Raw genomic sequence first — 15,730 nt, forward strand, 5'->3', positions numbered from 1 at the left:
TTACGGGATACCTAACGGATTTTGGCAAAACAGACCTTGGTTTATAATATAATAATGGTGTACGAGAGGAAAATTCAGCCGAGCTTAGAGTGAATAAGTTATTTTATTTATTTCTATAAATAGATTAAACACAATTTTACAATGATTTCAAATGGCACAAACAACATTATGAAATTACAAACAGCCAAATTCGACACAGAACCTTCTTGAGAACTTCCAAATTATTGATGTAACATTGGTTGTAAACACGGCTCTGCACTTCAACAGTGTAAACATAACATGATTTCCTTTTCAAGACACGAAAAAATGAACCATTAGAGTCCCGATCTGTATGTTTTTAATTAAATAATTAATCATAATTAAAAGCTTTTCAACTGACCACAAATAAAAAAAATACAGTCCTCCCTTACTCCTGTGAATAGTAACACTACTGATGTTCAATTCATCAGAAAACATGACTTACTAAAGAGTGTTCTTCATGTATATTTAAAGACCTCTGAGTTAATTTAAAGTGGACTGCAGCCATGTGTTCTGGATTTAAGTGGCGATGCTGCTCTTATTTTTGCATTCAGCTCACATACATTTTCTTAACATAAATTAACATTTGTGCACAGGAGCATGTACAAGTATCCATGGCTGAAATGAGAATGTTAAGTCTTGTGCAGGTCGGATGTAGCTTTCTGCGTCTTTGAAAAGCATATCAGCTTTCTGAAAGTGAAAGCACTCAAGTAGAAACAGAAGTTTTACCTTTCATTATAGTCCAAAGCATCTCTTGGTCATTCTTACATCAGCCACATTGCTCATTGTTAGATTTACCATAGCTCTTAATTGTGAGAATGATTGGCAAACATTTAATCAACACATTACACTTAAGATTTCAAGCAGCATTGTCAAAAATAACGTATGTGGGAAGAACATTTTTACAAGCCCAGCTCGTACACACAGTAATTATTTGCTCTTTTGTGAGAAACAAAGTGTCAGCTCAGGATGTATTAGCCATATCAGTATTTGACTCTCAAAAAAAAAGTGAGAAAAGAAAAGAAACACAGAATTTCTCTGTGAGAAATCTGCAGTATCTCAGTAAACCAAAATTGAAAATGGTTATAGGAGGAAAATTATTAAGTTTTCTCCATTATTAGGGAAAATACTGGACTGATTTTCCAGGTTTAACTAGAGGAAACATCTAAAACACTAAGAAATACTGACTGGTAAAATGTTCAGTTAAAAACAGACAAAAACCTCACATTATTGTGTGACAGTCATTATCAGCCATCGAAAATAAAATGGATATGACAGACCCGTAAATGTAGCATGTAGATGTTTTTACACATTATGTACAATAGTGGATCTCATGGTTATTTATTATACCAAACACAGTTTGTACTCAAGTTTTAGAGAAGGTCACAAGCAAGGGTTTCTATCTGGTCTGCCAGAAGCTGCTGTTGCCTGTCCTGGCCGGTTCATTTAGGAGTCTTTCTCGTCTGTCCGAGTATGCCGGTCGGCCTGGAGGCAGGAGGATGTAGTGCGTAGTGCTAGCCTGTCTGCCATCCTTCAAAATAGGAACAATGCAGGGTGATAGCTGAGCTGCAGGGGGTGCCGTTTCACTCTGTTGTCTCTGTAATGCCTTACTCACATATTTTGGGTTAGCAGCAAAACTCTGTGTGGCGGGCATCACACCATTAATATAAATTGGAAGGCTTTTGGGGCTGGGAGTACGTGGTGGACAAGGTGGTACTAAGGGTACCCTTGGAGGAATTTTTGGAGGCTTGTCTTCCTCACTGGCACTTACAGTCTTTGAAGGAACAGGAGGTTTTGGCAGGATGGGAATACGAGGAGGGATTTGTGGCTTTTCAGCAGGGCAGGCTGTGGTGCTGCTCTGGAGAGACTGTGAAGCAGGGCCTGAATAGGAAAACCGGAGCCTGGATGATTGGTTTTGTTCTGGCTGGTCGTCTTTCTCGAGAGCAAGAGACCAGATGTTGGATCCAAACCTGCTTCCCCTTCCTGTTGGTCCGTCCTCATTGCCTGGCCAAGAGAAAGCCATGGAGCCATTCCCAGCTCCAGCAACACGCAACAAGCTCTCCTGGTAGGCGTGATTAACTTGGCCATAGTCTCTGTTTGTGCTCCTGCTTATGGCTTTGGGGCAACTTTTAGGCAAAAGAAGCCGTCTGTCGCTGGTAAAGAATTCCACCTCACTATCGGCTGCCTCATCAGACATGAGCTCCTCTGGGTCAGGCAGAGGTGGAAGCGGTTTGCCTTCTCTTTGTAGGCCACCAAACATTGTCCGTCTCTGTGAAGAAGGGACCACCTGGTCTCCCTCATGTGGACGCAAAGTGTTATCAGGCCTTTGGCGGAAAGTGTCAGAGTAGAAAGTAGGCTGGGAGATGGAGATGTTGCCTGCGAGAGGTTAAAATAATAATGTATTAAACAACAGTTTTTGTGAAATCCTAAATGTAGCGTACACCAGGACACTGCAACTTTATTTTACAAGGTTCTGCTATCAATGTTGTTTCCTTCAGTGCAGTAACAATTCTCAAAGGAAGAAACATGGAAAACAATTTGCAATGAGAAAAAAAACTGATGTAGTGATGGTTAGGAGGAAAGAAATACCAGGGGGAGTGGGCTGCCCACTCTACTTAGAAAAAAAACTCCTGTTTTGCTGAGGGTTATCATACAGGAAACGCGAGTAAAAACATGTTGAAAACAACCGCTTAACCTATCACCCTTTTTCGTCAAACATCAGCCACAACACTCTGATTAACACAGGAATCATCATTATCTGCAGGGGAGGCCATAATCTTAACATAGCTTCCCATAACCTTCTCTGTGGAAACATCCAACATGCCCCAGACTGCAGGAACAGCTGGTGACCAGGGAGCAATAGCTTCCCCTCCTCCCGCACACTGCTCTCTCCTCTGCTACACAGCTCAGTGCAGTGATGACAAATTCACCTAAAGCATGTCTACACACTGTTTATTAGTCAAACAGGATTTAAACTCTAGTCTGTTAAGCCAAGAAAAAACTTTTACACTGAAATGTTTACACTGACAGAAGTCAAAAAAAGTTGCTGTAAAACATTTCAGCCTTGTTTGGTTTATATGCATTTCACAAATAACTCATCAGCATGTGTAATGTTTTAAACACACGTTTCATGCTATCAGGTTTAGTAGTTAATTCTAATATAATGCACACAAATAAAAAAAATGGAATGATAGCCTAAAAACTGTCATATGCTTCTACAATTACTGAGGTTAACTTGTTGTAAACAGTCCATCAATAATGTGAAATAACTTGTATGTAAAAATAAGACCAAAAAGACTCACAGTGAAAATCCTTGGCCGTTTGCTGTTGTTGAAGCTCGGTTAGGTTGTGTTCCATGTCAGCACTCAGGCCAAAGCATGCTCTGCAAAGCAGGAGACGTTGAGAAATCCATACAGAGCTTTACATCAGTGTAAATCATTTCTGCACATAACCTGTTATGAGTGAGTCATTATGTATGAAATAACAAGCATGACATAGTATGTGTTAACAGAACATATGCTCTGCTATCCTTCATCTATTTACATTATGTAACAACACAGCAAGTTGCATGACCTTTTTCTCTGAGCCATAAACTACTGCTAATACTGTCACTCTGCATGTACAACATGTATTGTATTGCTGTCGTTCGTGGAGAGAGGAGGCCTTCACCGTTGTTTTGCCTGGTAAATATTTAATTTAAAATAATTAGCCAATACAAATCTATTGTTTTGTTTTGTGCCAATCAGACCAATAGGATTTGTCCCAGAAATATGCTCCCCATATTGTATGACAAAGAAGTGCTTGTATTTGTTGTACTACACAATAATAACACTTATTTTTACATTTTCTTTCTCTCTGTATTACAGTTGTTTTGAGGTACCTGTTCAGTACATGCTGTTCCCAGTAGTTATTCCAACTACCTGCCATGTTGCCCCAGGCTTTGAATTTCTAAAAAGCCAGAAGGCCTGTTAGGAATCTGCCGAGAGCCCCAACACGCGTCAGCTCCAACGAACCCATCACGGCTTCATTTCGGCCCGTAGTAAGCTGATGAAGACAAACAGAAAACTGAATGTTAAGGTTTTATCTATTCATGAGTAACAGGAAAACGTGTACATTCCCATGGCAGGTGTGTCATTAGGCCTTTGCATTACACAATTTCTTTGTTTTGTTCCAGTCACACCTTCATCAGTGTGAAATGCCCCTAAACAGGGAATATAAACAGTGTACATCTGGAACAGAACCCCATCCAGCACACCCAGCTGCAAGCACTCATCGTACCAGGCAGGTCAAAGTTCAGAACAGATACTGTAGAACAAATACTTAAAGGCTCAAACCCTAAGATCACCTTTAGATTAAATAATGTATATTTGGAATACAGCATGCTTATCATTACAAATATTCTTTTTGTTACTACCTGTCCTGTTACCCTGAGCATTTATTGCTGTACAAAAAAAAAGCCTGCGAAGAAACACAACTGAGCAGTAAAAAGAAATTTGGGAGCGTTAAAGGTAAGAGATCTTTTATGTTGACTTTGTCTTGAATATTTACCTGCTACAATAAATTAAATCATATGTTATCCATATACTCCATTTTTAGGTCAGAAAAAACTAAGCCAAAACAAAAGCCAAGTTATTTTCTTCAGTCTGCTCGTGCAGCTGCCATGTGTATCTCTTTGTTGTTCCAGCTTAAAGCCATTTGTCTGATGAGCGGGCTATTGCACAACCTCTGGGTCAGATGTGGGAGGGCAGCAGCACTCCTTGCTCTCCCTCCTCTCTGTGGCCATGAAACCCTGCAGTATCCGCCCTTACAACAGGGGCTAATTGTGCAGCATTCCTGTGATGCTGAAAGACTCAAACACTGAGGCGGCACACCAAAGCACCACACTAACAAGCACGTATTATAATAATGCGTGTTGATTAAAGTGACAACAAAGAAATAGGATTTTAGGTATAAAGTTACACTTTGTGCAGTCACTTGGTACGGAGAAAGTTGCATATTCAGCCAACGAGTAATAACAATGAATTTACTTGCTTAATGGACACACATGCCTCCATATTGCTTGATTCAGATGCTAACCATTTCAATACTTCACTACATACATGACAGCTGCTTATTGCCTCCTGCTATTTATACCTATCATTTTTACCTGGTGATGAACACAGTTATTCTGGGTAATACTGAATATTATGGCCAATATCCATAACCAGTAATTGTTTGTTTTTTGTGGCCAACACTTATACCCTAAAATTAATCTTACAAATGCAAGAAGGAAAATAAATATATTACATTTTTCAGCTGAATATCATTATTTCATTACTTATCAGCCATTAATATAATAGCCAGTGATATTTCCTGCATCCCTGGTCACCCTGCATCTTTTTGTGAAAGGTGACATTTGCATTGCCTTCTCGGCTTTACTCACAAGATGTAAGGTCAAAGGGAAAGTAAAGAAGGCTATTTTTATAACTGGAGGAGTTTAAAACCGAGTGTGTCAGAAGGCCTCTGCCCTGTTGCAGTCAAAAACTATCTACAGTCAAAGAGCTCATTAAAGCATTGTGCTAATAAACTACATATCGAACTTCATATCAGATAGTACCTGTCAAAGCATATACAGTACTTTTAAATAGGGTTTCGCCTTAGCAAATACCAAGGCAGCAGCTCTGGTTTACTTACATTTGGCACTAAATTATTCACATGATTGCTTAAAATTGTATGTTCCCCATCCAGATCATATTTATAATGCAAATTCAACACGAACACCAACTTTTTCTTGTTTCCTATTTTGACTATTAGGTTATTCATTTATATTCTCTTTCAATAAAGAACTTTACAGAAGTTTACTCAATAACGGTCATGCACTTTGGGATGATACGACTGACTTTAACACTATTCATATATATAGGTGCATATGATTTATGTTTAAATCATATGTATTTATAAATCATATAACATTTTTTATGTTGCTGTCTATAAAATTGAATCATCCAGCAATTCACCTGCAAATTACTAGTAATTACTAACCCACCCTCCTATTCAGCCAGAAGGCAAAGCATGTCTCAGTTTTACTATCATGCTGCAATCTCATTCTTCAAAGTCCAGCTTTGTTTCATGTCACTAATAGGCCTTCAGTCTGTGTAGGAAGCACACAATGTCAAGCATGCATAATGCAACAAAATAAACCACCACAAACAAAACAGTGACCAATGTGCCCATTTGAATATTTATGTCATCCTTAAAACAACCGACTGTGGCGTCATTTCCGCCAGTGAGCCTCGGAGATGGAAGACGCTGAACAATTATGAATCCTACCGGCAAGTACTCAGCGTCCATGAATGGAGCTACTCTGCGGCATGAATGGGCCTTTGTGTCACTTTGGTGAGCAGCGAAGCAAGCCTGAAAATACAACTGAACTCTCCCATGAGGTTAAGACTGAAGATACACCATGGAGACGAGCATGCATGGCCAAGGTATGAGCCTGTGCTGCAAACTCCCTGCAGGAGTATTGTGCATGCTGGCACTGTTGAAAGGACAAGCCTGGGGCTAAAAAACTGTTTGTGTATCACATACAGGAGCCTTGATGAGTTGTCCTTGGCTGTCCCAGCCTCACTTTTTTCAGGCAATACGCAATTCACTGCCTGGAACTTTATAAATGATTGAATTATGGTGCTAGCATAAAGTATGTGTTTTACATCATCTCATTTCTGCATGATGTAATCTGTACTTGCGCAGTGACACAAACAGTTTGGCAGGCTATATATCAGACACAACATGCAGTAATATGTGAAATAAAAAAATTCTTAACAACTATTATTTTAATTCCAGATTAAAGTTTCTTTAACTAAACTATCTAACACGACAACTGTAGTTGGTTGTATTGAAGAAACCATCTAAATGTGTAACAGAGGCTTTCTCAAATTAGTAAAGTCTACATACTTTATACTTTATAAGTACTGTTGTTCGTAGGTCAGATGTGTACGGTGTGTTCTTTAGCTGTGACAGGGACACGCAGATAGATGCAGTTCAGTAAAACATTCACTTCACCGCACACAGCATGATGGGATGTAAGTGGCATGCCCCCACCTTGCGGCATGTTGTGTTGTGAACTTGGCATCTGACTTCAGGATAAGAATCGATCCTTAATCTTTTCCACATGTAGAAAGTTTATTCTGTAGTTTGCCTTATGGCTGTAACATAAGAACTTGTTTTATTTTTATATTCAAAATTTATGACCAAATGTTTTTTGTCTAATAATCTTAGTTCTGACAGCATGCAGGACTTTTATTTGTTGTTCACAATTCTATATACCGTACAAAGTGCACAGACCCCTGGTCAGTACACACTTTAAAAACTTTACTTCGAATTAGTTTTTTTTCCGACTGCTTTACTACTTCTGATTCCTATTCATAGATGTATTCAAATGATTATTCCTTATTTGCACAGTATTCTTGTTAGCACAGGCTCAGGACAGGCCACCCAAGGCACTGCAGACAGTATTGTGTATGCGTGTGAAAAATGAAACCTTTGAATCTGAATCTTTGAATCTCGGCTTAACTCCTCCAGACTGTGGGACGTCACCGGTGAATCATTAGTCTAAGGGATCTGCCCATTTCATTCTTGACTCAGGCTGTAGTTTCCTTTATAACAGTTGGTTTGATATGTTAAATGAATCTGTATAGAATAAACTGTTCAGATTAATAAGAGCCATATTAGTTTATTGAAGTTGATTCAGTAGTATGAAAAAATAGGGTTAAACTGATTCTAATTTGCTCACAGCATGCATGTATGGAAGATTAAATCGCGCTCTTTTTCTTCTATTGCCTTCTGTGAATTACTAAGTGAATAATTAGTTAGATTAGTGAATCATTTTGACTCAGTTATGCATACATTTTAAAATAAATAAATAATTTCAGTCATTCACAAACATCAATTATTTGGTGATATTACAATTATAGTTCATGATTTATAAACAGTAAATGGGAGAAAAGACAAACTGTGAAAATATTTATATTTAAAGGCTGAACAATAAATATACTATATACTGTATCACTGTCCTCCAGCAAATTGTGTGGCTGTAAAAAAAAATTAATAATACAAAACGAAAAATTAACAATAATAATAACAGTAAACTGAGTGAGAATATATAAGTAACTATGAACGGATGTAGGCTAGACGTACAAATTTGTGAAGCAACCATTTCATTCTAAATTGCTGTTAACATTGTTTGATATTTTCACAAGATTTAACTATTTTATTTAAATTTGAGGATGTTATTTCAATTTTAAATTTCAGGTTGGAAGTTGTTTAACAGCAATTTTACTAGCCTGCATATTTCAGTCAATTTGATATCATATTTTGTTGTGTTTTTACTAGGATAAATAGGCTATATCTAAGTTTTATTTAGATAGCCTATATCTTAAGATATATATACAGATATTTGTATTTGATATTTAAAACAATATACAAATTATCAGTAGAATAAACTATTTTTAATTTATGCTACATTAAATTGGACCAACAAAAACTTTACTATTCTCCTATGCATTGCCTGACTCGCTCTTCAGCGCCCACTAGCGGCTGACGGGGGATGTCCCGAGCAGTTCAGGACTGACCCATCCCGCTCACTTGGCGGACATAAGACAACCGTGCAGCCGGTCAGGAGAGCAGTCTGTACCGCTGCTTACACACATATATCGCTGATATAAAGCTGATGACCTAAATCTGTCCCCACACACGTTTCAACTAAAGAAACATTTCAATAAAACAACGTAAGTTATTGTGATATACATAAATGCTATACCAACGTCGACGTCTTCAGCTTCTTATCACGTTTAACGTGAAGTTCCCTGCGATTGATACAACTCAGTGTAACTTTATGATATTAAAAACACGGGTTCACCCGTCCACATTTTAAAGCCTATAACAGTGATCCTAGTCGCTCTGTTTAAATGGCTTTAAAGCCCAATTTTCATCAAGTAGGCTAACTTCATATTTTCAAGGCTAAATGGGAGGAAGTCTTACCATGAAAGTGAAGTCTATTTGTCCATCACGTAGAGAAGGCTTGGTACTCGTTTTCTCTTCCAAACTGACGAAATATTTTTGAAGTTGTGGTACGAGCCAGTCTCCGAGTCAAAACTGAACCATGTGCAACATCCCTCCTCTGTCAACAACACTGGGAGGTGAAGCTCATTTCGTTAGTGACGCGCTTTTCCACATCTCCTTATAATACATGCAGCACCCCGGGCACGTTACTGTGACTCCACCCAATTCCGTCTTAAACGGGGAACCATTAAGAAACTCCATTAGGAAACGAAGCCTATCGATCATAAAACAGCAGTGGTGGAAAAATTTACAATCTAGTTTACATATTTCTTTATTTTCATAAGTATTTAATTCACAACATTTATCTGACAGCTACAGTCACAAGTTTCTTTGCTGTTTTAAATTTTACATAACAAGTAAAATATGACCCACTATAACATTAGATCTAGACCATGACTTTAACTTTTAATAGTCTACTTTTTAATATAATTTACTGATACCATTTCTGTGCTTTTTCTTATATTTAGGGTTTTGATCAATGGATTTTCAGTGCAAAATGTTTGACGAAAAAGATAATCACACAGGCACTCACTGCTGGTCCAGCTGTCATTATCCACAAAGTGAGTGTACTGCCAGTATAATGGGAAATCTGTGGAAATCAATGACATAAACATGAAAAGAAACCTGCAACTACAACAAAAATCTATCTTTAAGAATATGAACTGTAAAAATGCCCAGAGACCTCCAGATTTATATTCACTTTATCTGTCTTGTGTAATGGCAGTGTATGGGAAATTGCCCTTCATAGGCAGTAAACAATTTTGGTCTGACCTGTGTGGGAGTCAGAGAGTATGTGGGTGGCTTTTGGCGTAAGGACAATATACAACTGATAGAGGAGAACAAGTTGGAGATTGGCGGCTGAATGTTGGAAGAGGACTTGTTTTGAAGGCTGCATGTCACATAGGAGTTCACTGTCTGTGTTTGTCTTCACCCACGCTGAGAGAGGCAGAAGGACAATACAGGAGGCCATTTAGAAAATAACAGGGAAGTGTGCGCAGGCCATTCTTGTTTCTACCAGTCCAGACCACACTGGGCCTACAGTCTTTCTACGGACTGCCAAATTGTCTTTTTACTGTGGTAACAACCCAAATAAATCCCCAGTAATGTGCTGAATAAAATAACCACCTCATAAAAGTGCAAGAAATATGCCAAATGACCCTGTCATCTCGCCTTATCCTGTCCCATTGTTCAGTTGTTCCACTGTTGAAACACTCATAAATTCCATATGGGGTCATACATAAAGAAAGGAGTGCCTTATACCTTCTGCAAATCACAAACCCACAAAATAAATACACTACATATAATGTGCTTGTATTTCCTCTTTCACAAACGTAATTTGTTTGCTTAAAGGAATACTCATACTTTTCAGCTAATATGCTGTTTGATCAACTTCCTGTTGTGCAATGAACTCATTTGACTCCAGTATGACATAAAGAGGTGGAACTGCTGTGAATTGTCATGCTGCAATAAGCAAGTGATGCTGCTCACATTTCGATTATGAAACTCTTAATACCCACAATCCCTTTTAGGGTAATACTCTGGCTATTTTGTTTTGTTCTTTAGAGGTGACACAGCACCATCCCTGCCACTCTGCAGTTGCTGTGCCGTCCTCTGTGGGCGCTTGTGGCGTCCCAGGATGGTTAGAGCTGTGGGGGTTTTTGCCGGGGTGGGCCAGTCTCCCACAGGGGAGGTCAAGTCATTTCCTGCTCTGAGAGACCTCCGTCCCTCGCAGCTGTCAGTGCAGTCAGAAGCCCACCTCCCACATCTGTAACCCCCCCTCCCTTCTTGTTCTTTTTCAAAGTTGTGATGGATTTCTCTGAAGGAACTCCCTCATTCTGCTGCAAAGATAAACCATCAAAGCTGGACTGAATTCAAGGCCTTCAGTCTATAAATTTGATTAAAGACAAAACACATCAAGGTAAAAGCGGGAATCAAAAGGATGAGGCCGACAAGTGAACGATAAACAACGATCATAATACCCAAAGTGTTATGTTTGATTGGTAAAGCAAATCTGTTTCACATCTCTTCAGAGAATCCTGTGAACAGCAGATGAGCCCTGAAAAGAAAAAAACCTCTCAGGTGCTGAACGTCTGCTAACCACTCACGTGTCTCAAGCTGGAATAGGAAATGAAGAAAGTAGGTGTTAACATACGTGTTCTATGGTAAATACATTTGTGTAGGATGATATGCTGACATGGTGACACAGGGAATTCTCTTATAGAGGAACCAGCTGTGTACAAACATGTAATAGTAATCAGAGCCCTGTTACAGCCTGCAGACTGATGGGCCTGCTGCTGCTGTTTTCAAAGTCACGCTCAACTTGTCTAATGTTTGAGTTTCCCATTCCTTTTTATTGTTATGATGTCCTTCCTGTAAAACAATGTTAGAGATTGTAACAAAAAGGATCTTGTATCACAGTTTTATTTATTATATATAGCCTGACAGGAGAAATCTAACTATCATGTTGAAGTAGACTGCCACACACAGGGTTACATATTTATTTTATGAATCAGTTTTAGAAAGAAGGGATACAGAGGTTAACAAAAGTTAGGCTTTGTTTCTGGATCAGAACGATTCACTTAGACTTAATCAATGCTGTCTCCAGAGTTATGCGTGATTTGAAAAACACACTGCGTTTAATCTTTTTTAATTCAATGGATGTGCAGTAGGATCTGACATGTTGGAGGCGTCAGGAAGGAACCAGGCTCCTCAAATGTCTGAGTGGGCTTCACACCAAAGCCTTTGACATCAACCCGTGAGGAGACAGCTCAGTTATCAAAGACAGCCAACAGGAGCAAGGGGAAGGCAGGCTGAAGAATGATCTTTGTGTTGCTTTTGATTTTTGGGTAGTTCAGGAACTGCACCGAGGACCAAAAGACAATACTTCCTGTGAAACCTATTCTGAAGCTAAATTGATTAGTATGTTTTACAATTCCACAGAAAGAATTCCAGGCAGCTCATGTTTCTTCTGAAAAAGATGTAGCTACAAGCACATAAATGGGTTAGGGTTGGAAAACACAAAAAACAAACACATAAAAACACAGCTTTATGTGTCACAATGCTAAAAGACAAGGAGGCAAAAAAAGTTTTTCCCAAGGGGGAAACAAAACAGAGTCAGCAGGCAAAGAAGTGATTGAGGAAGTGGCAAAGATGAAATGATTTAAACCCTGTGACATCTGATTTCACAGTGACAGCTTCAATGAATGGCAGACACTCAAGCATGAAAAGAGCAATTCTTTGCCCAGGATGCAGCTTTGGAGGCCCGGGCAGCTTCCGTACCCAGGATCTCAGGCCTCAACGTGGGCAGAGGATCTGCAGGCCCAGTGGGAGGCCTTCCGCAACCATGTGAAATCAATCTCCAGTTAATTCAGAGTTTCAGTTGAATTGGTGAGGACAAAGGGGGGGAGAAAATAGGCTTTCCAGAGAAACTCTATAAGGACGGTGGATTTGACTTTTATCTTTTGTTTTGGTTTGCGTACTTATTTACTGTTTCATCAATAAGGAGGCACTGTTACATGTATTTCATGCATTCTCGTATATAGTATATACATATATAAATCTCATCAGAGGCATGAACAATATTAACATATCTTTTTCAGCTGGTTCTATGTAATCTATTTTTGTCTCGTTGGCCATGAATTCATTCTTTATTATACAACAATAAGTATCTTACCTTAGTTGATACCTTACCTCTACATCAGTTGCAGCTTCAGAAAAAAAAATTGGAACTTACTCAAGGTTGCTGATCAGGACATGGACACACTGAATGTTCATTTCCTGTAAATAGACGCGACAAAGTCTCTGATAAAAGAGACACTGTCAATATTTGCTTGTCTTCGCATTGGTCACAACTTGTTCTCAGGTCAAAGTCTTTTGAATCACCACCTCGTGACATACAGGGGCGGATTCCAGGAGGGCAACGAAAAATAGTCAAGTTTGGTAATGTTCGGTTTGGTAATGTGGGAGCACATCATGACCCTGTGTGCTGAGTAGCAGGGGGGAGAAACGATGAGGCCATCTGTTATTTCACTGCCTCCAGATTTCCTCAGAAAATCATGGCATGATCTTTTTTTATTCTGCCTTTTCTGTAACATAGCTCAGAGTCTTGAGTCATGACAAAGTCAATCTTCCTTTTTTCCTCTTTTTATCTCTCCTCTCACTCACTCCCACCCTCATCCCTTTTCTTCTTTCACCTTACTTACTCCCGGTCCATCACTTCCTGTTGAGTCACCAGCAGAGGCAGACTGCCCCATGTTTTACAGTTTATTGCTCCCCTCCTTGCTTTCCTCCTCCACTTCCTTGTTCACAGATGCCTTGTCTTGTAAGGGAGAAAAATGCTTGTGTGACATTTTAGCAGCCATCCAGCAGATATTACATCCAGCGAGTCATACATACTGATTCATACAATAAGTGACTCGGAAGATAATAAGGTTACTACATTGGCAGAGAGGTCACCATATTGTTTGCCACAGCATATCATAAGCCCATATAACTATTGGAATAACAAGAGCTTCAAGCAAAATAAGTGAAATAAAAGCCTGTGAGGAAAAAAAAAACAACCTAAAATACATTTTTACATAACCCTCCAATTATATGCTAGTGTTAAATTACCTCCTTGGAAAATGTTTACATATTGCTATTGGCTATGGCAGACGTATCCTACTAAAGTGAGAGGAAGTGATGCTGTGGTGAGGTAAGGCAAATGTAGGCAGTGTGTGCACTGTGAGGGAGGGTTGAGGGCAGGGCTCTGAGAAACGAAAGGGCTCTGTGGTGGTTTGGTTGAGTCATTCAAAAAAAAAAAAAAAGAGAGGCTGACTCAGTTTGCAAACTTGTCTCCAGGAGCACGTCGCCAGTCTTTCTGGCATTTAGTGCGAGTGTGTTTGTGTGTAACCTGTTCTCTTCCGGACCAATCATCTTTATATAAAAATGATTAGGGAATTCCTTCAGGTTGATCTTTATAACTATATATGGACACAGGTTAACATTGTAATTTTAGGTTTTATTCTGTCTTAAACTTTATATTTGGGTTTTTTCCCGTAAACAGTCAAAGAATTACCATGCAGATTTCATCAAGTGGAAAATGAAGCTTTGCCGCAAGGAGTGCCTTTTCACACGGCTGCTGTTATCCCATCCTGGCACAAGGTCAAAGTTTTTCTGTGATTCAACCATTTCGTCATTCCTTCAGTTTTCTCTACACACCCTTTTTGCCACAGTAGTCTTACAACTGTGTCAGTCCAACCATCAACACGATATGATCCATATGGGAGTATGGACTATGGGACACACTCCAGAATTAGTCATTCTGGATGTGTTGCAAGGTCCAGGAATGGCGTGCTGTTGTTGACATTATTGTGCTCAAAGGGTAATTAAAGGACACCTCCCTCCATGCAATTTGATTTCCTGATAAGAAAGGCAGAGCTGATTTACCCTAAGTGTGATCCAATGTGAGTCATACTGTATTCAGAAGTTTTGTTTAGTATACTTACATGTTGAAATTGTGTTACAATTGAACTAATAATTGTTCAGAGAAAATGGTGGCAGAAACAGTTAGCAGAGCTGCTTCTTTAAAGAAACCAGCAGTCATCATGTGCTTCAATTTTGGATTGGCTGAATCCAACAAAATGTTTCCAGTATTGGTTACTTTATTGACTAGTCATTGAGATTATTGTAACAAATTCAGAAGTTCCTGATTAAACCTATATTTACTTGTTTTGAGTCAACAGGTAACATCTCAGCTGGCTATCTTAAGTTGTCTTCAGCAATGTAATATTTTAAATTAGTCAACAGGAAATAACTTTGCTCAGTTGTCTACCTGCGTCTTTAGCGAGCAATGGTAGCACCTGCAACTGAGCTGCTGTATTGCTCCTATAGTCAACAATTTTGTCCATTAATCTTTAGGTTCAACTTATTGGCTCGCATGAGCTCTGAAACCAAGCTGCTAAGGACTGTAAATGATATGAAAGCTTTGTAGAAACTGACTGAGTGGTTCTACCAGATACATACAGGACTGTATCGTCTGCATACATCTGCAAACCGGCTCCAAGACATGACTGTGGTAAGTCATTTATGCATTTTGCTGCATTTCTGTAAAATTTGCTAGCTTAGTTACCCAACAGAAGAGGTAAATGAACACTTACGTCACCCGAACTTGTTTGTAATGGATTTAAAAATAAGTTATGGAACCAAAACTAGTTTGGGTTAAATAACGCAGTGCCTAATTGAATTTATAAGCTAGCTGAATTTGGCTTAACCTATATACTAAAGCTATTTTATTTTAGCCAATGTTGATACATATATTTTTAACTAACAATAACACAGCAAAGATATTATAGTTGAAATAATAAAAGATAAAGATAAATTAAAAGGGCATCTTGAAAAGATCAGGGGAAGTGTGTTTTCCCATGGACCATCCACAGAGTGGCCACAGTGAGTTTCCTCTGGTTTCTTACCACAATTGACCCAGTTGTTTGTTTTGTTTTCAAATTTTGAAATGGGAAAAGTTGGCAGGATGGAGGATTGGAGGAGGAACTGCACGTCCCAGTATGTAATCTAATAACAAAACCATCTGCCAAATACAAACTGTACAGGGTTACATGGAGAACACAGTTTACTA

At 38.9% G+C, this 15,730-nt stretch overlaps 1 protein-coding gene across 1 annotated transcript; it reads right to left on the bottom strand.

Annotated features, from left to right (window-relative positions):
- Positions 1-147: 147 nt before the first annotated feature.
- Positions 148-9,157, bottom strand: LOC138590099 (ERBB receptor feedback inhibitor 1). The gene is made up of 4 exons (XM_069660657.1): positions 9,037-9,157; positions 3,899-4,062; positions 3,321-3,400; positions 148-2,394 (listed from the first exon to the last, which is right to left on the bottom strand). The coding sequence occupies exons 2-4, from the start codon at positions 3,943-3,945 to the stop codon at positions 1,418-1,420; spliced, it is 1,104 nt and encodes a 367-aa protein (XP_069516758.1). The 5' UTR covers positions 3,946-4,062; positions 9,037-9,157; the 3' UTR covers positions 148-1,417.
- Positions 9,158-15,730: the final 6,573 nt, after the last annotated feature.

This window comes from Semicossyphus pulcher, unplaced genomic scaffold, assembly GCF_022749685.1.
Source record: "Semicossyphus pulcher isolate SPU_LCO1_2020_fin unplaced genomic scaffold, fSemPul1.0.p SCAF_13, whole genome shotgun sequence".
NCBI lineage: Eukaryota > Metazoa > Chordata > Actinopteri > Labriformes > Labridae > Semicossyphus > Semicossyphus pulcher.

Bases quoted from the DNA above. Each gene is read 5' to 3' on its own strand.
- LOC138590099 (XM_069660657.1), bottom strand. From the start codon at position 3,945: ATGGCAGGTAGTTGGAATAACTACTGGGAACAGCATGTACTGAACAG. The intron at 3,401-3,898 runs GTACCTCAAAAC...CCTGCTTTGCAG, and splicing joins GAACAGCATGTACTGAACAG to AGCATGCTTTGGCCTGAGTG. The intron at 2,395-3,320 runs GTGAGTCTTTTT...AACCTCTCGCAG, and splicing joins AACGGCCAAGGATTTTCACT to GCAACATCTCCATCTCCCAG.